This window comes from Mytilus galloprovincialis, chromosome 1 (genome assembly GCF_965363235.1).
Source record: "Mytilus galloprovincialis chromosome 1, xbMytGall1.hap1.1, whole genome shotgun sequence".
In the NCBI taxonomy this organism is placed as follows: domain Eukaryota; kingdom Metazoa; phylum Mollusca; class Bivalvia; order Mytilida; family Mytilidae; genus Mytilus; species Mytilus galloprovincialis.
Genome location: NC_134838.1, coordinates 103,066,936 through 103,093,016, shown reverse-complemented (window position 1 = coordinate 103,093,016; position 26,081 = coordinate 103,066,936). Strand labels below are relative to the sequence as shown.

Below are 26,081 nucleotides of genomic sequence, written 5' to 3'. Positions count from 1 at the left end.
ACAATAGCATAACATCACAACATAGAAAAAGTAAGTTGAAGTATGAATACTAAACAACAGTAGCACTGCCATTGATACTTATTGAAATTAGCATTCGCCTAAAGTACACTTCATACCAAAATTACGGTTTTTCAACAAAAATGTAGTATTGTGTCCTCTAACCTTTACTTTTAATTGAATTGAAGAAAAAATTACCAAGTTATATGTTTAGTTTTGATTCAAAAGAGTTTTTACTTAATTACTCAAAGTAAACCCTGTAAAATAAATTCTCAGAATCCCCAATTTTTAACATAAAACCCAAATTTTCCATAAATATAATGAACCTAGTGATGAACCCATTTTGTTTATCTCTTTATTTAAAATAAATCCATCCAAAAATTCTTTGATTTTAGTGCCTCTCCATTTCTAAATTTTTTGTGCAGAAAAAAAACAACTTTTTTTATGTCACTACCCCCCCCCCCCCTCTTTTTTTAAGGTTTGCATTAAGGTTTTTTAGTGTCAACCATAGGTCAGACATTTGAACAAACATATTTAACAAACACCAACATAAATATAACATGTTAACATGTTAATTGGTTTATATGGTGGAAATTGTCTGGTATGATAGCAAACATATAAAAAAATTGGCCTACATGAACAGTTTACACCCCTAATATGACCCAATTTGAATTATCCGCCATTGATTTAAAATATGTTTACCCAGAGATATTTTTTCATTACTGATTAGCTAAATACCTAATCTTTAAGTGTAGTGAGTCACATTTTGGCTATATTTCTGCAAAAAAAAACATTTTAGGGACCAAATTTGGTCGAATTTGACTCTTTTTGCTTAAGATCCACAGTACCTAAAATAGCTATTAGCTCTGATATTTTATACTTTGTTTCACCGTATATGATTTACTTTAATAAATATATCTTTATAACGCATATTCTGTTGTTCATTTAATGGTAAACTATTAAAAGCTATCTGCCATAATAAATGAGCTGTTCATAATTGAAATTTGGTCATTTTGAGGTAAATTTTTCATTGGTTGCTAAGGAAATTTATGTTCCTTAGCAACCGACAATAAGGACTAGGATGATTAAGATTTTAATCTGATTTTTATGAATAATGTAACTAACTTTGATGTTAGAGGTAGTTTTTCTTTGACATTCTTTTTTCATGTGGCCAGCTGTTGGTTGATGCATACAGAGAATTGATGTTAATTATTTAAAAAATCGACAAGCCTCGCGCTTTAAATAATAAAACTTAACTGTCTCGAGTGGAGAAATATCGTAATACACTTGTTGCCGTGAAAACATCTATATTTATACACGAGTAACAGTGGTGGAATCTGTTTCTCTAATGATTTTTATCCTTCTTTTTCAAAGATTTGAGGAAAGTTGTGTACTTTTGATGTGACGTCATCAAGCATGGTCCCCTTTTTTCATGACGTCACAATAAGAAAATTCAAAAGAAAACAAGAAAATTTAGCGTCACAGTTTAATTTCAACCAATCATATGCCGAGAACAGCCTTTTCACTAGTGAGGAGAAATGTGAAAATAGCACTAAAATTAGAGAATAAGCAAACTTTCCACGTAGGGACAATAATTACTCATTGGACAGAATCTAGTATAGCTATTTCAAATGTATACTTAATGTGCAGTGTTATAAAAAAGAAGATGTGGTATGATTGCCAATGAGACATCTATCCACAAAAGACCAAAATGACACAGACATTAACAACTATAGGTCACAGTACGGCCTTCAACAATGAGCAAAGCCCATACCGCATAGTCAGCTATAAAAGGCCCCGATAAGACAATGTAAAACAATTCAAACGAGAAAACTAACGGCCTTATTTATGTAAAAAGAAATGAACGAAAAACAAATATGTAACACATTAACAAACGACAACCACTGAATTACAGGCTCCTGAATTGGAACAGGCACATACATAAATAATGTGGCTGGGTTAAACATGTTAGCGGGATCCCAACCCTCCCCCTAACCTGGGACAGTGGTATAACAGTACAACATAAGCATTAGTTTGATTTGATGTTTAAAAAATAAAAATAAAATTAAGTATTATAGACAGTTTAAGATATGACACGTAAATGTTCTCTTTACTCTTATCTTTGATTTATCCTATTTTTACACGGTGCTATAAGATATGATTATATTCAATAGGACGAAACCACATAAAAAGTGAAATTCATTATCGACTTGTTAAGGTAATAATTAGTTTTTGTTTGATTTAGTTACTGCACATTCTTTTGATGAAATACATAAATGGTTATGTTTTTGTTGTATCAAGCTTAATGGTGTCTTACAATCTGCGTGTTTAACCTCCTAACATGACAAAAAGTAATTATGGAAACGTAACCCCATTTGATTATGTATCTTGTATTATGCGGCCATTACGTAAATATCCGTTTATAATGGACAGCATTATAACTATATGTCTTAAGACATTTATATGGTTGATATAAATGCTACAACAGCTTGAGTTTAAAAGAGGGACGAAAGATACCAAAGGGACAGTCAAACTCATAAATCTAAAACAAACTGACAACGCCATGACTAAAAATGAAAAAGACAAACAGAAAAACAATAGAACACATGACACAACATAGAAAACTAAAGAATAAACAACACGAACCCCACCAAAAACTAGGGGTGATCTCAGGTGCTCCGGAAGAGTAAGCAGATCCTGCTCCACATGTGGCACCCATCGTGTTGCTTATGTGATTACAAATCCGGTAAATAGTCTAATTCGGCAGGTCACATTCATGAAAGGGAAGGGGATTGTACCTATATACATTTGGTATAGGTAGTGAATTAGATTTGCTGGTTCGTTTATAGAATCAGTATATTTACCTTGATCACATCGATCTCCTTTGAAGCCTTCTTTACAAGATGCACATGATCCATCCCAAATACTGCACGTGCCATTATTACAATTGACTGGACAGCGAGATTTACATTGGGATCCATATCGTCCTACGTAACAGCCTGAGAACAATAATAGTCATAAATCAACATAATGTTGTTATACGAATATATGTATCCATTGTATTTATTTTTGCTGTACAGTATTTTTCGTTCATATCAAAGAATATGTTCATGTATTCAGTTAATATTTTTCCATCTTCGTGGATATATATAGATTTTTAAAAAGGTTAATAATTATTTTCGGAATCATGTACTTTTGATATAACAGCTTACATTAAATAAAATGTTAGAGCGTGTTTGTCAATGCATATTATTTCACGTAGCAAAATTTCATCTGGAACTTTATTTGAAAACAATGCAATCATGTTTATTTCTGTATTGACGAGACCATTCGTTTGCGCGCTCAGTTCTCCAATTGACTGGATCCATTGTCAGAGTAGGGAAACGTTTCTCTGTTACACCCACTCAATATGTTGTACAAAGGACATTTGAACGTACGGGATCGCCAAATGGTTCTCAACGGATTTCAGAATGATTTTACAATTATCGATTTCTAAAATTTGTACGGGCTCTTCGTATCTTTCCATTTTTTATGTATCTATTTAAAGAACGAATGCATGGTAAACTTTAAATCGTGGTGTAATTAAAAATATGATACAAAATTGTTATAACACTAAATTTCAATCGTGGATTAAAAAATACAAGTGCAACTCATATTTAAGTTGTTATGATCCGAATGCTGTATGAAACAGGTCGGGGCATTTCAACAGGTGGAGTTAGTCGGAAAGGAGGGGGTGGGGCTTTTCTAAAAGAAAAGTGACCGTACAAGTCTTTTAAGTGACTGAACGATTTTGATGTGTCATGCAAGAAATAAGAAGACATGAATAAGGAAGACATTTTGTAACAAACAAATATTATCAATTAAATGAATGATCGGTTATTTTCAAAAGCTTGATGTTTTTCTGTATTACAAAAATATATATGTTTTACATACTATATACTTTTCAATAATTTAATGATATTAGCTCTTCACATTTATTATTATAAAAAATGCAACTGTTGGTTGTTGTGATAAAAAGATAACATTTCTTGTTCGTCTCTTTGTCAATTGTTCGTGTTTTGCCATGGCGTTATCAGTTTTTATTCGAATTTGTGAATTTTCCTATGATGTCATCTTCTGCCATTTTCAAATCACACAAAGGAAAGTTATGTAATACACAATTAACTTACTCATTTGTAAATCATGTTTGACTAAACATATTTGATATCGTTTTTTCTCTATCATTTATATGTTCTGCAAAAAAATGCTTTTAATGGGCAAACACCATCGTTAAGTAATGACTCCTATAAGGGGTCAGTGAAAAAGCTTGCGGCCAAGTTGCCAAAATATGAGATCGTATTTTGAGGAACAATTTTGCTATTTACAGTTTCTCGCTATCTTTTATGGTTCCTGACTGAATTGTCAAAATGTATCGTTAGAAGCAAAAAACTGCTATAAAAGCAAAGTGTCTCTGTCTTTGATAGCGGAGTTAATCAGAGATGTTGGGTTTGTCTTCAGATACAAAGGCAAAATTTGCTCAAATAAATTTCACATGAATCTCACCTCAAATTCACTTCAATCGAGCTTATACATGAAACTCACGTGAAAATTTTCATGTGAGTTTCACGTGAATTGAGATTCTTATGAATCTGAAGTAAAAATTTTCACTTGAGTTTCACGTGAAATTTGCAGCAACAAAAAATAGTTATTTTTCATGATTTTAATTAAATTTGAATCAATATGTTATTTGAATTACTCTATTTCCAAAATAAAATTACGTGGTTTTCATGTGAAATTAACATGAGTTTCACATGAGATTCATGTTAAACTCACAAAAACTGATTTCACGTGAGTTTCACGTATTAGCTCGTTTGAGGCGAAATTCATGTAAATTTCACGTGAGATTCACATGAATTTAAATTCACGTGAAATTGATGTGAGTGAAATTTGCCTGCGTATATCACGAAAACAAGAATAAGCAAATTTCCACGTAGGGACAATAATTACTCATTGGACAGAATCTGTATAGCTATTTCAAATGTATACTCAATGTGGTGTGTTAGTTTGATTTGTTGCTCTTAAAAAGAAATCAGATCTGTAAGTTATGCTTGATTTTGACGATTAGCAGGATAATGTTATGATTCATCATTAAATTTGAATTCGTAAAACATTCATTCTAGTCCTATCATAATTTATAATGAATTTAAAAAATCGTGTATTTAAAGAATGTTTTTAAATATATAATTCAATTGTAAAAAATCCAATCAGCTATTATTATATATGTATGTCCCTGGACATGACATTATGCATTATTTATATGTTGCATTATACCTTCTATTTACAACAATATCAATAACTGTATAAACATCAAGCCCAATTGTTGAAAAAAGCTGATTCAAATTTTCAAAATGTTGAAAAACTGTGAACAAAACCATCAAAGTCATAAGTATCACACTAAAAAGAATACAACAATAGAAAAAATGTTTTATTTTACACATGCTTACCAAAAACTTCTACTTCACATAGTTCTACGAAGGCCTCTAAATTATCCCTTTTATTGTAATACACTATATATCTACCAGTCCAGTCACACGTTTTACTCTGTATTATAGTTGGATTATTCGTACTCATTGGGTAATGAAAACATTCATGTCCAGAATTTGGATTATTTTCCTTAAATGAGTTCGAAATGTATAGATGATATCCTTTAAGCCTATCTGGTTCTGAAATATATCAATAACATAATATCTGTTATTGAATTAAGTTACTTGTTTTTCATTTAAAACAATAGTTTAGATTTCCAGTAACACCGACAAAATATTAATAACCTTAGATTGAATGCGTCTGTTTTTGTGATGTAATAGAGGTTTTTACTATGTCAACCCTCTCCTAACCTGGAACAGTTATGTAATAAGACAACATATCAACAGACGGATCAGATCAGAAAGAGTAAAATTTACGAAGGGATGACTTAAACTTCACCACATGGGACCCAGATAGTTTAATTCATTCACCGTAACTAGCAAAATCTATGCGTATATCATGATTGAAACGTTAGATCTGGAGTATCGTATCAAATGGATGATTATCACTCCAAATAAGGGCACTTGTAGAAAGTTTCTTCATAGAAATGAAACATTCACAACTGGGAAGCTGAAACAATTCATGTAGTCGTAATGGTTTGTACTAAACCGATCTTCATTTTAAATTTCTAGAAATAAGTTAAGATATGAGGGATACTGAAACTATAATTATGATCTATAGAATATCCTATATTTAAATGTAGATGGGAATTATGCGTACAACATAATCTCCAATTATTAAGTGAGGTAACATCTCCTTTATAGAGAAAGGTGAAGATAACGGATAATGCCAGATTCTCTTCATCCTACATGCAATGGTTCTTTATCAAGTCTGCATCAAACGAGTTAAGGACTTAGTCTATATCGGAGTGACAAGAGCGTAGTTGCTTCCTTTAATAATGGTGAACGTTTGTTTTAACAGTTGGATCAATATGTTTAATGCACATCAAATTAAGGTAAACAATCACAAATGCAGAGATCTTTGCCAAGCTTACTTTGTAACTTTGCTTTGTAACAAATGAATGAGCTTAACCGTATTTCCTGATATAAATTCTTAATCAAATAAGAGCATTTTTGTCTGTTTACAAAGTACGCCTTATCCCTTTCTAAGACAAAATATGTTGGCTATTACTTTAAGGTTAAATCTAATTTTTTAAAAGCATGTTGAATACTTGTGTAAATGGAGAACCGTGGAACTATATGTAAATTTGTCCAGTGAGTTGTTAAACTGTTGATTTCAAAAATACCAACGATTGATATTTCGATCTCAAAAACTCTGTGTATGCTTTACATAAAAAAAACCACTATATACTCCGCTTAAAAAACATACTGACAAAAGACTTTGACTTGGATTATTTTTTCTTATTTGTCGTTGAATAAAATCCCGTGAAAGCTGAAATTTTGTGATTTTGTTTGAAAAACTATAATTTTAACAGTCTAAGGACTTGTTAAATTTACTTGTTTGGACTTCTTTCCGAGACTAAGGACATGACAGCGAAATTATCTTTCATAGAAGTGGGGACGTTTGAGTGTATCCTGAAATGGACACAGTTTTACTGTCCAATATCATTTAAACACTTTTGGGCACACATTGAAATGACACAATAAATTGATTGGAAACTTTTGAGGGGGAGGAAAATCGACGTGTACATATAAAAAAAAGCAGCCGTAGAATAATCAATTGAAGATTTATTCAGATAGTTTACGACATCGCTTTCGTGTGTAACTTTTGTGTCTATTTTTGTCAAAATTGTCAGGTATGGGCACTTGATATTTAACCTCATTGGAGCATTGTAGGATGTTTATCTCAATTATGTCCGAAGCTATCATATCTATTTATAAGTATATATTTAGTTAATGTATTTGTATAATTTCAGGTCAAGGTTTCTTTTATTTATTTCTAAACTTACGGTCTTTTCTATAATACAAGACAACTCTATGTATGTATGCTGAATATCCAAGGTCCAGTCTCCACCATGCTGATGACTGACCTACAGCAGTGTGACAACAGCTTTCCCCATAAAATATTTGATTTCTATTTCCATCAATTACTCTCGATGGACCATACACCCTGTAAACACTACTTTGAATCGCTGATCCATTGAGGGCCAAATTAGCTGCAACAATAATTATTAACAAATATTAAAAACTAAAATGCTTATACAATCTTGACATTTAGACTCACCTGGGACTTAATACACTACAAACCAATAACAGCTTTAAATGACCAATATCTGTACTCGTATGTAATGATTTTCAATCGACCTGTCTAAATTGGTCTGAAATTTACTCGATATTACTTGACTGTAGTATTTTTAAATAGTCTAAGTTTGTTCTTGACCTTTACTCGACGAGTACTTAACCATTTTATGAGTTTCTGAACCATTCTCAACCAAAGCTGAACCGGCTCAACCTAGTCTGAACAATAATCGACATATACATAATGAACTCTTAACGAACCTATATCTATTTCTGTATCAATCTATTGTAATTTATCCATTTAAAAATTATTTTTTTATTTTTCTTGGCTTTAGATTTGAAATTCAAAATGTATTTTTATAGCATTTAAACGAAAATTTCACAAAGGGAAGATATTCTCATCAACACTATATGCATCATATATATATCCCTCTAACGTTCTTATAATTTTTGCGAATGTTACATATTTGTATTGTTTATTGTTCATTTTGTCTTTTTATTTAGTAATAATCCGATTGTTTGGATTTGATACTTATAAATTGTCTTATTTTATCTTATCTTATGCTTTAAAATGAAAATTAATAATGATGAAAGGAAAGGATTTCTGGTCCGATTAAAAAATTAAATATCATGTAATAAATTTAGTATTTTTGTTAAATGATTTTTTTATAAACATCAAAAATACCAGAACTTACAATCATTATACCAACTAGAACAAACCCGTGATATCGCGAGTCCGTGACGGAATTAAAGTATATAACTATGCTTAAGGTTGCACTTTGTAAATACAGCTGTTTCTCAAACCACGCCTCTTTTGGGGAGATTTAGAATATTCATAGAAAAATTAATTTTGTTTACATACTTGTTCCCAGTTATGCTCTTTGTGTTCCATCTCATAGAGACATAACCTATGAGTGTTACCATTAAATATACATGTGCATATTGTTTACATTAAATCTGTGGTAACCCTTCATTCGAGGTAGGGGTAGCTACGAAAATTAGTGTTAGTTTAAACTCTGAAAAGTTCAGGGCATATAAACGTTGAAAATATGCCGCACAGCCCTATATTTTGACCTTTGAAAAAGATTGTAGTGCATATGAACTTTCAATTCTAGGATAAGATTTTTTTTTAAACTTCATAGTAAAAGTGGTACAGTTTTAGCCGTAAAAGGAGTTCTTATGGGAATTGCATAGTCAATATTTACAGGAATGCAACCTTAAGCCTTATTTTAGTATTGGTATTGTCATCTGATAAAGTCATGCCGATTATAACATACACAGTTTTCTCTGCTTTCAAATCTTTCTGTTTGAACACATCGACCTGGAACTTATCATTTATTGGTAATATTAATTATTTGGAAAACAAAAGGTCCTGGAATGGAGTATTTTTTAATCAACAGCCTTGGTCCTATATCAGTTATAAATAAAGTTGAATTATTTGATTCGCTGTTTTACGTCATGTCCGCTAACAAATTGAAAACTGTACCTTTACGCCTTATTTTAAGTCCAGATTTTTAGTATTCGTATTGTCATCTTTTAAAGTCATACAGATTAAAATACTACAATAGGAAACAATGTGATAATGATAGAATTTAGTAATGTCAACCCTGTAATTATGACCCGTGTATATAGCAAAATCCTAAATACACCGTTTGGTGGTGCGCCTGTCAGAGGCGGAACGTACAGATAAGGTAATAGGTAAAAGGTGAATATACTATTGGTATCGGTATCGGATTTGACCCGGAACTTGTTAATTATCGGCAATATTTAATTTTGTGGAAAACAAAAGGGTCTGAAGTGGTGTAATTTTTAATCTACACCATCGTCCTATATTAGATATATATAAAATTGAATTCTTTGATTTGTCGTTTTTAACCCGTGACGGCTGACAAATTGGACCTCGTTATTTTAGTATTACAGATATATTAAATGTCAATCAAAACTTTTCAGATAAATTTTGCAATTACTGCAAATTTTAAGCCTGGTAAAATTTAAGATAAATGAACAGAATATTAAAATGTCAAACATTTGGAAGGAAAAAATCGTAGGACAAAAAATTCACAAACAATGTGTTAACAATACTTTGAATACATAAGAGAAACATCTTTCAAGAAGTGATTACTTTTCATTACATATATGCATGTGTCAGTTCAGACAACTGTTGAAAAGCCTTCATAAATGAAGATTTTTCAAATGTCACAATCAAGCCATTAAAACTACAACCAATCTTTACAAATCTATATCGTAAATGATAATATGCAACTATTGTATTATTATTGATTTTTTGGAAGACAAATTTGTTTATAAAATTCCTTTTATTTATTTTGGGTCAAGACAAACGAAACGCATTGGTTTCCTGTGACTTATGTCTTACATTCTTAATTCTCAATCAGTCAGTCGAGTATAGTTTATAACACAATGCACATCTTTTTATTCAATTGTATATGAAACCTCAAATTTAAAAAAAAATATATGCATATGTTTTTTTATAACTAAATGGATTGTTTTCATTTTATAACTTATGTACATATACTTTTTTTCTGAAGAACATTCTTGAATTTGTCCACATTAGAAGAAGTTTACCGTTTTGATTGCTTGCTTCCAGAAAGAAATTCGCCGAAATATTTTCCGTATGCAAGTGACCTTAGCGTGATCCTTCTCGTAAAATTCCGGTAATCGCAATACGCATGGATTTGTCTTTAAAATAAACTATTATCTGATTGTACATGTTATACACGTGCTCAATACTCATGATTCGGTGTTGGTTGTTTACTATAAGGTGACAATCGATAAACTACAACTCAAAAACACGACAATTCAGTAGCTGCCATATTTTCACATCATAACGGACAGAGAGAGAAAAATTGACGATTATACGATAAATTTGCGTAAAAAATTATTAATTCGTGCACAGAAGACTAAGTTTATGATATATACATGCGTTGGTTGAATAATTGGATAAACATTAATTTTCACCAGGCATTCGTTTCGTATGACTTTAATAAACCTTACAAATAAAAACCTAGTTCTGTAACACAAAGAATTTTATATTACTAGAACACATCCGCGCAATGAAAGTATGTAAACTGTTGTTGTTTATGTCTGGAGAATTTCAGAAAAGGTATCAAAAGTCATAGGTACTTTGAGACAGGACAATTATTTTGAGCCCTCTCCAAAGTCCGTTATTTTTTTTACTTCTGGTAAATTTCATGATTTTCGCGTTTCTGTATACTATCAACATACGTATATTATAAGTAAAGCGTGTATTTACAATCAACTATCAATTCCAAAGTTATGTTTAAAACCAACAGTATTGTCTATGATTTAAAAGTCGGTTTGATTACGGAAAATATATTCGGATGCTTTTTTTCGTTTTTCTCTCAAATTTAAAACACAAACGGAATAATCATAAAAATGAATGACAAATGCGACTATGCATGGTACCTGTAGGATACAGATGCATGATGCTTAACTTAATGTGGAAGGAAGAGAAGTGACACACAAAATGAGGTCAACTCGATTAATAGTATATATAGAACTCTCATAGTAATCCTTGATAACCCTTTTAAAAAATGAATTGTGTAGAATATAAGTCGAGAATGGGTTGAGACCGTTTCAGACCGGTCGATTTCTAGTTCATACTTTTTTCTATGGCAAATGTAAGGCTCATGTAAAAATCAGTGCATTCGACTATGGTTTAAACGTGGGTCGAGTAATATCAAGTTATATAAAGTAATATCAAGTAATATCAAGTAATATATCAAGTAATATCAAGTAACATATCAAGTAATATCAAGTACTTTCCATTAAAACATCGGACTGATCAAGTCAAAATCAGTACAGTCGAGTACAGATATAGGTCATTTCGACTTTTACTGGTTTGTATTGATAACAATTTTAATCAGTGTTTACGGTATTTTATTTTGCCGAAGTCATATTTGTTCGTTTGAAGATTATAAACGTCAACTTAAAGTTTGTCTAGTAGAGACATTTATTCCTGTAGCGTAAAATATTATTATCTACGTCTATAGGAAAAGTTCGTTAGAAATTTCAAATTAAGGAATTATTATACATTTAATAGAAGTTTACAATGTAAGAACATTATTCAATTGTTCCTCTCACAAAACGTTTATGGTATATACACAGCTTGTGCAAAATATTGTATACAAACAGTACTTACGGAATGCTATAATACGACTGAATAAGACAGTGTGCACCAAAATGATAGTTTCTAAGTACATCCTTTGCTGTTCCTGTAAATGATTTATAAACATTAGATTGATAATAAATCAATTGATTTTTAAACATCCGCGACTTTTAATATCCTAGATATTATTTCTTTTGTTCAACTGTAGAAGCTATTCGACATAATTACGATGACATTGACAAATTGATATGGAATGAAAGTATTTTAGATTTTTAACATAACGGGATTAATTGTGCTGATCGTCTTTACAAATCAAGGATATCAATGATGCGACATAGGTCACGGTGTAAATGTGTAATTGGAAAGAACAGGAATAAGTTTTAGAATATGTATAGTTGGAATATAAAAGATATAAAAAAAAATACTAAACTGTTATGTGTATTTGTGTATCATGGTGTTCCAATGTTATTTTATTTGGTAGTCTGTGCTTGGGAAGAAATATGTAAAAGAAAAAAAAGAATCGGTATGATTGACACTGATACAACTTTTCACCGTGTATAGACAACTAATATAGAAGGTAAGCAACGGTAGTTCTCTGTAAAGATTGCAACATGTTTGTTGAACGATTAGGCAGTTTATTGTTAGTCAAAACTTTTGCGAATTTGATATGTTAACAATTTTTATTTGAGAAAATCGTCACCTTTTGTTAATAAGTTAAAATGAGAATTGTCAAACAAGTTCGGCATAGTAAATCAGTTATTCAGGAATGAATAACATGCTTGTTTTGAAGAATCCACCGCAACGCAACCGACCAGAAAAAATCCATATAATACACCCTATTGTTTGTTTACCAAACTAATTAAGGAAATTATTAAAATACTTGAAAGCATGTTTTAATTTTTACCTGTCTGCCTACTTGCCTACCTACTGACCAAATAACAAGTCGACATAATTTGGGAAATTGTACAAAAAAGAAAATTAGTTTTCTAATGTAACGGTTTAGCGGGTATTCAATCTAACGAAATTTGTAAAACTTGTTCAATTCTGGTTGATGTGACTCTAAAGATAAAATTTTAAATCTGAATAAAATATTTCTCCATTTTTTTTTGAAACACAAAATTAACGCTTGTTTTTAATCATTTTCATAATTAGCTGTTAAAATTTGATATCAAAATGTATTAATCGTGTGGTTTTTATTATACAGTATCCCATTAAAACTATTGACATCTTCTCCTTTTTTTCTTTAGATTTATTTGTAGAAAATCTAATTTTACTATTTTGATGTAGAAAATCTAATTTTACTATTTTGATGTTGGAAAATTCCAACTATCTAGACAATTCATCAGATCAATGCAAAGCAGATAAACTTCTAAAAAATACCGAATGGACATAGCAGGATATTTATACATCCCCACAACGAAAATAGTAAAGTAATTACAGATCTGAAATCTGACTGATAGGTCAAAGCCAGTTACAACTAATGAGGGGGAAATCATGCATCTGAGATCAAAACAAAATTATTGAAATAATAAAAAATAAAAAATTGTCATAAAGGTAGTGCAATTGAAATTTATTTATTCGTAGTATTCATTGAATAAAAATCATTCTAAAGTATGTGTTACAAAAAACACGAGGAAAGTCTTTATGTAAATTTCAAAGCCGTTAGTTTCACGAACGGAAATTTAACCAAACAGTTTGGTTTATAAATTAATGTACAAGCCAAAATATGATACGATAAAACAAAAAGGCAACAGTAGTATACTAATAAATCGATTGAGAAAAAGCAAATCCGGATTACAAACTAAAACTGAGGGAAACACATCAAATATAAGAGGAGAACTACAACACAACAGAAACATAGTAAATAGTAAAATGTAACACACACAGAAACGAACTATAATGTAACAAAGGTCATTTTCCTGACTTGGTACAGATAACACATGCATAAGTTGTGCGAAGATTATTAATGTGTTTAATATAACAAGACATCTTTACAACTTGTGCGCTTCGCTATAGTGTTTGCAGCATCTATTTATTTTTTGACTATATATGCTAGGTGTATTTAGCATTTCGATTAAAACTACAAATACATGCATGTCATATAAAACTGTTTAAATAGACAAATACAAATATTCTCGAGAAAAAAAAAACCACAGTAAGACAAATGTGGATTTACACGATATAAAAAATAAAAAATGTTGAAATGAAAATGAGACAAATATTCCAAAATCCGTACCATATAGTAAGTTGTCAAGGATCTGAAGTCGTATCTTGAGAGAAATACTAAGTGAAAATAGCTAGTTCAGGTCATTCCATAAAAGCAGAGTGTTAAAATTTTGTCCAAAACAATATTGGCAAATAGCGTAACAAGGAGTTGTTTTATGAAAATTAGACTAATGCAGGACAGTTTGTATTGTAATTAATTGTTATTATTAAGACTTTCACAAGGATTTCTCTGTAGAAACTATTCACTGGAAATTGTGTCTGAAACGATTGAACCATTGGTCAGCTACACAACATGTACACAAATTCTGTTGTTATGATATTGTAATTATTATGTTTATTTATGTTGGCCTAATTTGTGTTGTATGGCCTGATAGTTGTTTACCAAATAATCTTATAACTGTGCAGTTTAGGAATCACTGGAACAATCACAGAATGATTGGAACTTTCTAGAATGATCCTTATAAAAGATGCGTAATTTAAACTTCTACGTTATTCCAGAAACTTCCGTTGTAACTTTCCAGGATTTTCCACAATGTTCCATTATAGAGTGTTCTAGAATTTTCCATGACAACACTATATATACAGACACTAAAGTTAAACTCTCATAATTAAACTTGGACATAGACATTGATAGACATTAGTATTCACAGCATTTGGATTGACACTTTTATTCTACAAACAACATCATACTGGATTGTGACCTTAGTAGTGAACATAATATTCAGATTGGATTCCGAAAGATTTCCGGATACAGATAAAGATAACAGATTGGACTCATATTTTGACAGTTAAGTTAACAGTAAATTTTGTGTAATACCTTTTGTAAACTTTTGTATAATAAATATTGTTAAATTTTACTATTGATTTGTGTCTTTTGTTGGCTACAATTTAAAGGCGATTTCTGGCCGTAACAGAAATTGGGGGCTCGTCCGGGATCTTAAAAATATTTTATTCAAAATTTGTTTAATATTTTTATTATAACTAGCCAACAAAATTCTACAAAATGGCATTTGATGCTGGTAAATTTTTGAAAACGCCAGACCTGGAGGGGTTTGATAATTTAAAGAAAGAGGAATTAGTGTTGCTTGCTAAACATCTGAAATTAGATTTTAAAGTATCTATGAGAAAACAAATTATAAAAAATTTGGTTATAGACAAATTAGTTGACGCAGAAATTTTAGGTGAAGAGGCTCTTGAACTTAAGGTCGAAAATATTGACGCCTTTAAATTAAAACAGCTTGAATTAGAACATGAACTTAAATTAAAAGAACTGGAGATAAGAAAAGAAGATGAATTTAAATTAAAAGAACTGGAATTGAAGGAGATGGAGAAAAGAAAAGAAGATGAATTTAAATTAAAACAGGCAGAACTGGAAATGAAGGAAAGGTTAGAAATGGAGAAAAAAGAAAAAGAAGATGAATTTAAATTAAAAGAACTGGAAATGAAGGAGAGGGAGAAATTAAAAGAACTTGAAATGAGGGAAAGGCTAGAGATGGAGAAACTGAAAATTGAAATGGTCAAAGAAGAAAGCAACACTAAAGTTCACTCGAAATCAGATTATTTTGATGCAGCAAAAAACATACGTTTGGTTCCAAAATTTTGTGAAAAAACAGTTGATAAATATTTTCCACAGTTTGAGAAAATTGCTAACAATTTGAAATGGCCTATGCCGTATTGGACTACGATGCTGCAAAGTGTTTTTGAGGGGAAGGCCGCTGAAATATACTCCGCACTTCCATCAGAAAAAAGTTCTGATTATGACACGGTAAAACAGGAAGTTTTGAAAGCTTATGAGCTAGTACCAGAAGCATATAGACAGAAATTTAGATCTTATAAAAAGTTTGATTCACAAACATATGTGGAATTTGCTCGGGAAAAAGAAGATCTATTTGACAAATGGCTTACGTCAAAGAAAACAGATAACAATTTTGATAACCTAAGACAATTGATATTATTAGAAGAGTTCAAACTATGTGTTCATTTAGACTTAAAAACACATTTAGACGACAAAACTGTTGAGTCGATACATGATGCAGCTGTCATCTCAGATAATTATACTCTTTCACATAAAAGAAGTTTCAAGGGTCAAAATGTCAATACTTCCAGTGGAAATTACAAAAATCAAAGCAATGAGCGTACTGATAGTAAGTCTGTTGCACAGAATAAGAGTCAGTCCAGTTATAATATGTCTAGTCCAAAATTTGATACTTTTGAGAAGAAGTCACTGACTTGTGCTTATTGTAAGAAGATTGGTCACCTGATGGCTGATTGTTTTAGACTCCAGAAGAAGAATGAACGAGATAATAAGCCGAAGACCAGTGCTTGTACGACACCTTATAATACCAGTACATTGGAATGCCCTGCGCGTCAGGCTTTTAAGTCCAGTTTTTGTGATTACATGGAGGAATACAAACCCTTTATGTCTGATGGGTTTGTTTCTATTGTTGATGATACCACTCTTCAGCCTATTAAGATTTTACGGGACACTGGAGCTTCTCAGACTTTATTGTTAGAAGGTGTGTTGCCTTTGTCCGAGAATACTTCTGTTGGTGCCTCCGTTTTGTTACAAGGTGTAGAGTTAGGTTGTATAGATGTTCCTCTCCATCGTATTTATCTGAAGTCAGATTTGATAACTGGACCAGTTGTTGTAGGTGTTCGTCCTAATCTCCCTGTTGAGGGTGTTACATTATTGCTAGGAAATGATCTAGCTAGGAACAAAGTGGTTGCTGAACCAATTGTTACCAGTGAACCGGTGGTGGATGTTAAATCACCTGAAGATGATGCTGAATTGTATCCAGCTTGTGTTGTTACTAGGGCGATGGCTAGAAAACAACAAAATCAGAATTTGCAAGAAGACAAGTTTGATTACATGGACCTTTCTGACACTTTTATAGCTGACATTGAAGGTCCTGGTAGCTCAGAAAAGGCCATTACAAGACCACCTAGTGTTAACAAGAATGTTATTATGCCATGGCCAGACGTTAACAGCCATTCATTAGACCGAAAGAATTTATCTGAAGAACAACATAAAGACCCTGAGGTTCTTCAGTTCAGCCAGAGGGCTCAACCACAGGAGGAAGCAGACAAAGTGGCTGAATGCTATTTCCATCAAGACGGCATTTTAATGAGGAAGTGGAGACCTCCTGATGCTACCCCAGAGGAGGAATGGAGAGTGGTATACCAAGTGGTGGTGCCTAAAGTTTATAGGCAAGAAATTATTGGTCTTGCCCATGACACCCCCTTGGCTGGACACTTAGGTATAAGGAAGACTTGCCTTAAGATCTTGCAGCATTTCTACTGGCCCAGACTTCGAAATGATGTCGCAGAATACTGCAAATCATGCCATATATACCCCTAGTTTTTGGTGGGGTTCGTGTTGTTTATTCTTTAGTTTTCTATGTTGTGTCATGTGTACTATTGTTTTTCTGTTTGTCTTTTTCATTTTTAGCCATGGCGTTGTCAGTTTGTTTTAGATTTACGAGTTTGACTGTCCCTTTGGTGTCTTTCGTCCCTCTTTTGTTGGTAAGCCTAACCAGAAAATACCACCAGCACCACTTCTGCCTATTCCAGCCTTTGACGAACCTTTCAGCAGAGTTCTAATTGACTGCGTTGGACCTTTACCAAAGACCAAAACTGGAAATGCGTATTTATTGACAATCATGTGTACATCCACACGCTTTCCTGAGGCTATTCCGCTAAGAAATATCAAGACACCTACTATTGTCAAAGCTCTTATCAAATTTTTCACATTAGTAGGACTTCCTAAGTCTATACAGTCCGACCAGGGATCAAATTTCATGTCAGGTTTATTTCAGCAAGTCGTATACCAGTTAGGGATTGCTCAGTACAGATCAAGTGCTTATCATCCAGAATCTCAAGGTGCCTTAGAACGTTTTCATCAAACATTGAAGAACATGATTAGAACTTTTTGTCTTCAATTTGACAGAGACTGGGATGATGGAGTTCACTTTCTACTTTTTGCGGTTCGAGAGGCTGTTCAAGAATCCCTTGGATTTAGTCCCTTTGAGTTGGTATTTGGTCATACTGTAAGGGGACCGTTAAAATTGATTAAGGAAAAGTGGCTTACTGAACATACTGACTTGAATCTTTTAGACTATGTATCTAGATTTAAAGAAAAATTGTATACTGCTTGTCAAATTGCTCAGAAAAACTTAAAAAATGTACAGAACAAGATGAAAATATGGTATGATAAAGATGCCAGGGACAGAGTTTTTGAGCCTGGTGATAGGGTACTTGTATTTTTGCCAGTCCCTGGACATCCTTTACAGGCTAAATATTGTGGTCCTTATACAATAGAGAGTAAAATCAATGATTTGAATTATATTGTAAAAACTCCAGGTCGGCGTAAACAAAACAGAGTGTGTCATATTAATATGTTAAAACCATATTTTGAGCGTACTAATGAATGTGAGAGTAAACCAGTTGCCACTTTAGGCATGGTTAAATTTGAGAACAATCATGACAAACCAGATGTAATTGAACCACCTTTTAGTTCTAAAACTATGGAAGAGACAGTTAGACTGAAAAATTCAGAAATTTTGTCAAATTTAGACTCAAAACTTGCACATCTGTCTTTTGATCGTAGAGAAGAAATAAAAACTTTGGTATTTTCTTTTAAAAATCTTTTTCCAGATGTGCCAAACAAAACCACTGCTGTTTGTCATGATGTTGATGTAGGAGATGCTTCTCCAATTAAGCAACATCCTTACCGGCTCAATCCACTCAAACTTGAAGCTATGAGAAAAGAAATTAAATATATGCTTGACAATGATATTATTGAGCCTAGTAACAGTGAATGGAGCTCTCCTTGTCTCCTTGTGCCAAAACCAGATAAAACCTTTCGTTTCGTGACTGATTTCAGAAAAGTAAATTCAGTCTCAAAATCTGATTCCTATCCGATTCCAAGGATAGACGATTGTATTGACAACATTGGTCAAGCAAAATTTGTGAGCAAATTTGATTTGTTGAAAGGTTATTGGCAAGTTCCATTGACACAGAGAGCTCGTGAAATATCAGCTTTTGTTACACCAGATGGTTTATTTCAATATACTGTAATGCCGTTTGGCATGAAAAGTGCACCAGCTACATTTCAAAGAATGATCAATAATGTTATAAAAGATTTAAACTGTTGTTATGCTTATATTGATGATCTAATTGTATGTAGTGATAGCTGGGAACAGCATTTAACACATTTGTATGATACTTTTGATAGATTGTCACAATCAAATTTGACTGTTAATCTTGGTAAAACTGAATTTTGTCAGGCCACTGTTGATTATTTAGGGCATACAGTTGGCCAAGGTCAAGTGAAACCTATTATGGCTAAAGTGGAAGCTATTTCCAAATTTCCTCCTCCTACAAATAGAAAACAACTTATGAGATATTTAGGCATGATTGGATTTTACAGAAAATTTTGTTCAAATTTTGCTACTGTGGTTCAACCACTGACTCATCTTTTACGAAAAGATTCTAAATTTATCTGGAGTGAAAATTGTCAAAACGCTTTTGAAAATAGCAAATCACTTTTAATTAATAGTCCAGTTCTAATTACTTCAGACTCTGAAAAACAATTTAAACTTGCCGTTGATGCAAGCGATGTAGGAATAGGAGCTGTTTTATATCAAGAGACAGATGATAATGTTGAAAAACCTATATCATATTTTTCTAAGAAATTGGATAAACATCAGAAAAATTATTCAACTATTGAAAAAGAGTGTTTTGCAATGTTGTCAGCACTTCAACATTTTGATGTATATTTGAATCCCACTGTATATCCTATTCTTGTTTATACTGATCATAATCCTCTCACCTTCATGCATAAAATGAGAAACAAGAATCAGAGGTTGACTAGGTGGAGTTTATTGTTACAGGAATATGATGTAATTGTAAAACATATTAAGGGTAAAGATAATGTAATAGCTGATGCTTTATCTAGAGCTTATTAAATCACTTTGTATATATTATGTATTTTTGTTCATATTATTCATGATAAGTTTTTGTTACACTAAAACTTCTTTTAAGGGGGGAGGTGTTATGATATTGTAATTATTATGTTTATTTATGTTGGCCTAATTTGTGTTGTATGGCCTGATAGTTGTTTACCAAATAATCTTATAACTGTGCAGTTTAGGAATCACTGGAACAATCACAGAATGATTGGAACTTTCTAGAATGATCCTTATAAAAGATGCGTAATTTAAACTTCTACGTTATTCCAGAAACTTCCGTTGTAACTTTCCAGGATTTTCCACAATGTTCCATTATAGAGTGTTCTAGAATTTTCCATGACAACACTATATATACAGACACTAAAGTTAAACTCTCATAATTAAACTTGGACATAGACATTGATAGACATTAGTATTCACAGCATTTGGATTGACACTTTTATTCTACAAACAACATCATACTGGATTGTGACCTTAGTAGTGAACATAATATTCAGATTGGATTCCGAAAGATTTCCGGATACAGATAAAGATAACAGATTGGACTCATATTTTGACAGTTAAGTTAACAGTAAATTTTGTGTAATACCTTTTGTAAACTTTTGTATAATAAATATTGTTAAATTTTACTATTGATTTGTGTCTTTTGTTGGCTACAATTTAAAGGCGATTTCTGGCCGTAACACTGTTTGTAATTTAACAAGTTTGTAATTTCTAGGGGCTGGGTTGCTTGGATCATTAACTTATGTATGTTATTAGCATTTAGTTTCGTGGAGTGGAATTGCTGGACTTTTTTTTTTACAATTAATATATATATTGGCCTGGTAACATCATTTCTTAACCAGGCTAAAAGAATATATAGTCTTGTTATTAGTTAAAAAAAAACGTTTACTAAAATGAGAATCTGTCAAATATTAAATCAAACTTATATACAATTAATTTCCTTTTATATTATCCTTAATAAACTTTTAGATTCCAGGATAAGAATTGAGTATCCCATACGCGAGTTTTGTGTACATTTTTTTTATCAGTGATGCTCAATGTAAAATAAAATAAAGGCCAAATAAGATACGAAGCTGAATTATATTGGGGACTCAAAATTCCTTTTGATAAATGCATCTTAGTTGGGTTTTGTAAACAGTAAATATAACAATATCAACGATAATTCATGTCAACACGGGACAATGCTTATTATTTAAACAGCTTGTATAACTTGTTCGATTTATATGACTGTATACTAAATTGTAATAACTAAAACATAAAATGGTAATTAAAATGTATAATGTACAAAATTGTCTGTCTTGGTACTTGATGCAAACCAAAATTAATAAACATGAAAAAAATAAAAAGTTACTTAGTTTTTATTTAGGAACATATCTATTTTTCAGATAAGTTATACCAAAAGTACAAAAGAAAAAAAAGATCTTAAAAAGAAACAATTAAAACCATTATATTGATTTTATTGCATGGTAAGTAATATAATCGTCTATTAAAGAGTGTAGGAATTCCCTTTATTTTCAAGCATTAAACTTCTGTTTTTCACTACCGTTAGCTTCAAAAGAGTCTAATTCTTTTAATTCGTCAAATGTCCATGTGTAGCTTCAACTAGAATCAAACAGAGTAAACGTTCAACGTCAACGTTATTTCAACAAATATTTCGCTGTCATTCGTTATGACTGGTACCCCTTTCCTTTTCTCTCAGACAAAATAGCTGATTTGCAATGTAAAACTCTCCCTACTACAATACATCATATACTCTGCTACAACCTGGATAAATCCGACGAGTATATGCATTACTCCACTATCGAAAGCTATGCTAGGTCAACGAGTAGTGTAGAGCGCGGGACACAGTGCAGAAGGTGTTTCAACGTTGTCTTAAAAGCAAGGTTTCAAAACCCGTCGAGGGAAGAACGCTATTATTCAGATCATAAAATCTGCAATCAACAAGTTTTCCTATTCAAATCGTAAAAATAATTTCACAAAACTTACGTTTCAAGAACTGTTTACCAATCGATGATTCTTGAAATCTTTACAAGTAGAATATCACTCTACGATCCGAAACTAAACAAAACTTTGATCATTAAAACCCAGTTTTGCAGATGTTGCACACGCTTTGCAGGTTGTCAACATTTGAATTGAGGAACAACATAAACACTGTAGAGAGGGTCTTTCCTCGATTCTATAATGTTAAATTTAAGTTTAAGGACAGGAAAATGATATTATATCTTAGCATCGTTTAAATTATCCACTTAAATCATATTACATGGAAATGATAAGATCTTAAAACTTCTATCTTTTTCTACTTCCTTCTACCTGTTTTAATCGAAATTTTTTGTTTTGTTTTTAACTTTGTTTTTTTCTTTCATATTAGATATTGAATTAACTTTGAAAAAACCAGAAGACGTGTATATGTTTTGAAGTTAAGTGGGACGTCATTTTTTACGAAATTAATTCAACTTTTATTTAGGGGTCAGCTGAGGCCAACCTCCGGTTGCGGGATTTTAACGATACATTGTTTGCTAACATCTACGTTTCTTTTGTCTCTATTAGATAGCTTTGATGCTATCCCATCTTGTATCTCTCTAAATGAACATCGTTCTGATTTAAATCGTTGTTAATTAAATAAGCATGTCTAGGTCTGAATGTTTTACACAAGGTCAAGAAGAACACGTATACGTACATATTAAGCACCTTTCAAGTATATTTTATAATTTTTATAGTTAGATACCAAGTGATTCTACTTAACGGGTTTAAATTTACAAAAGTTTAATATTTTATTTTCATGTTTGAAAGATAGCCACATTTTAAACATGATAAAATGTCCATTGTAAGTGCGTTATACGAGCGCGTGCGTGGATGTTTGTTGATGTTTGACATGTATTACTTGATATGTTTTAAAAAATACGTTGCAGTTTCGGAAATTTTAAATATCCAATATATATTTCCGAAAAGGCGACAAGACATTTTATTATCGTATATACATCACACATAGCTAAGACGGTGATAGAGCAGTTTGTTACACCGATAAAATATTGTTAACCGCGGATATGCATTTTGACATAAAAGTTTAAGTATAAATTAAGAAATGTCATTTTCTAAGACTATGGCTAACATTAGCAGAAGTGATAAGCAACTTCAGATGTATGAAGAGAAGTATTCAGCGCATCAAAATGAGTGAGGGAACCTTATCAAACGTGAAACTGTACAGGGAAAGGTAAAACAAGTAAAATAAGCGAACCCCGGGAAATTCGAAACGGAAAGTCTGTAACCAAATTAAAGACAAAATCAAAAGCTCGATCAAACACATCAAACTTTAGGATACCAACTGTCATATTCCTCGTTTAGAACAGGCATTTTCCATTGTAGAAAATGGTGAATTAAACCTAAAAAACGATTAGAAATAGCACACAATGTGAACTTTTTTTGCGAGTGACCGCAGCAAAGAACCAAAATTTAACCCATGATGACTGCCATGGTATTGGTTGCAAAAATTCGATATTTTTCATTTAAATGCAATATTTTATATTTAATTGGTATATTTCTTCATTTAAATGCAATATTTTATATTTAATTGGTATATTTCTTCATTTAAATGCAATATTTTTTTTTATTTCAATGGTATAATTTTTTCATTTAGATGCAATATTTTTTATTCAAATGGTGTAATTTTTCATTTAAATGGTAAATTATTTGATTTAACTGCAATACTTTTTATTCAAATGGTATAATTTTTCTTTAAATAGTATATTTTTTCATTTAAATACAATATTTTTTATTCAAATGGTATAATTTGTCATTCAAATGCATTATTTTTTATCCAATTGGTATAACTTTTCATTTGAAGGCAATATTGTTCATTTAATTGGTATAGTATTTTTTTTTATTATTATTTATATGCAATAATTGCATTATGGGAAATTCTTTAATGTCACAAGGTCAAATTTGCAACAACTTTTGTGATTGGTCGGTAAGTGTATGGATTTCTCCCCTTCTTTCTTCTTATCTTAATTTAAAATAACGCGTCCGGTTATCGCCCCTTATTTAATTTGGCGTTAGTGCGAGTTCGTGCACTGGCTGTTAATACCAATAATGACCAGTTCGAGCAAAAAATGACATGTAATAATAATTAATTTGACACGCAACCTGTCCATGACAGAAACAAATACCTGCGTGCACATGGCAAAAACGGTGTCTTCCTCGAATGCCAACATTTTATATGTTACCTATTCCTTGAATGCCAACAAAAATATTTCAATAGATGTTTATATAATAACAATAGGTGTTTTTACAAGTATTCAAATGTTTTTATAAGTATTTAACTGTTAAAAATAATTATTGAATCTGATAAAATTGCAACATTTGATAAAAAAAAATAGTAGAATTTTGGGTTAAAATTATTATGAATTTTTAAGTTATCAAATAAATTCTAAAAATGTTATTACTATTTTTGTTAAAGAAAGATAATCATGGGAATGAAAATGTTTTTACTAACAAAAGATATATAAGAAATACTGAAGAAATTTAAGTTACATACAATTATTTCAAACTTAAAAAAGGTATATTAGAGATTTGTTTAATTCCACATCATTTTAACGTTATATTAGTTAATGTGAACTGAAAATACGCTGTATCACAGAAACTATTTACGATTATTGCACACAAGACGACGGGCGTATCATGCGCTCATGGCGCAGCTGTTTATCTAAGTATGGCTAATGCACAGTTAAATATACAGTTTGTTGAGAATCGTCTTGGCAAATAAAACTTGGTCTACAATAACTACAAGTTCGGAGTAAAGACTAAACGATGAGACAGATGCTACTGGAGATCTGAATGCACAGCTACCACCAACACACTCAACAGAATACCAGTTACCATCAGAGATCTACATAATCATCCTTCAGATCCAGTTCAACTCAATGTTGATCAAGAACTCAAACGAATGAAACAAAGATGTCTTGTTGAAAGCACTCCAGTACCAACAATCTATGTAGACGAATTAGTCAAACTACACAATAGAGACTGGGACAACGACTCTGAAAGACTAGTCCATAGTATGCCCACCTTTACAACCTGCAAGACATCACTCTATACTCAGCGCAGTAAGACAATACATCAACTACCAAATTCAATGAATCAACAGAAAAAGAAAATACTGAGAAATTGAGACCAGACTCGGTAACCTGAAACAGCGACACGCCAACAGAGAGATGACAACTGTACAGTTTGCAGATTCAGCATCGTATCTTCTACACTTGTAATAGACTATTAAATGTGAAAAGTGCTAGTTTAAACTATTCAACAACTGTTTAATATCAGATCAAATATATAGTGATTTTTGTCAATTTGCTAAATGTTTGCTTATGTTATTTGTATTGTTTTCTGTGTGCACTGTGTACAAATAAATAATATATGATTCAAAATAGATTTATTTCTCTTCTTTGTATGCTACAAAAAAATGAGTGAAAACATCTTCCACAATACAGTTTCAAGATAATGAGATGTGACTAAGCAATATCTTATGAATCACTTACAAAAGAAAATGTACTATTATAATAACCAAGAAATTATCCGGAACAACTGAACAAAATAAGACAATGTAATCCAACACGAGCTACAAAATAAAAAAAAACAACCTTTCAATTAATAAGGGAGGACATTACAGCACACACAACTATGAAAATATTGAAAAAAGCCACATCAAAGTTGAAAGACTCTATTGTAGAATTTGTGTAAGCTGGAATTCCTTAAAATGTGCGCAATCGACTTTGTGATGCATCACTAATTATTGTAAGAAAATCCATACTGTTCCAACAGTAACAGCAAAAAAAGACTTTCAACAATTTGACAAATATGAATTGGATTGAGCTACCTGTAATTTACCTATTATGTTTAATTAGTATGATTGTTTTGATAAGCATGCACTTTTGTTGTGATAACTTCTTGCACCTATTCCTCGAACGCCAACATAATTTTACAGGT

General features: G+C 31.6%; 1 protein-coding gene across 3 annotated transcripts in view; it reads right to left on the bottom strand.

Moving 5' to 3' along the window:
- Window positions 1-22,251, bottom strand: part of LOC143047985 (uncharacterized) — a 291,101-nt gene extending 268,850 nt beyond the window's left edge. For all 3 annotated transcript variants that reach the window (XM_076221371.1, XM_076221380.1, XM_076221389.1), the window contains exons 1-5: window positions 22,089-22,251; window positions 11,938-12,010; window positions 7,469-7,675; window positions 5,481-5,699; window positions 2,862-2,996 (exon numbers count right to left, since the gene is read on the bottom strand). In XM_076221371.1, the coding sequence (XP_076077486.1) occupies window positions 2,862-2,996; window positions 5,481-5,699; window positions 7,469-7,675; window positions 11,938-11,998 (622 nt within the window). In that variant the 5' untranslated portion in view covers window positions 11,999-12,010; window positions 22,089-22,251. The remainder of the gene's footprint in view (window positions 1-2,861; window positions 2,997-5,480; window positions 5,700-7,468; window positions 7,676-11,937; window positions 12,011-22,088) is intronic.
- Between the last annotated feature and the right edge of the window lie 3,830 nt (window positions 22,252-26,081).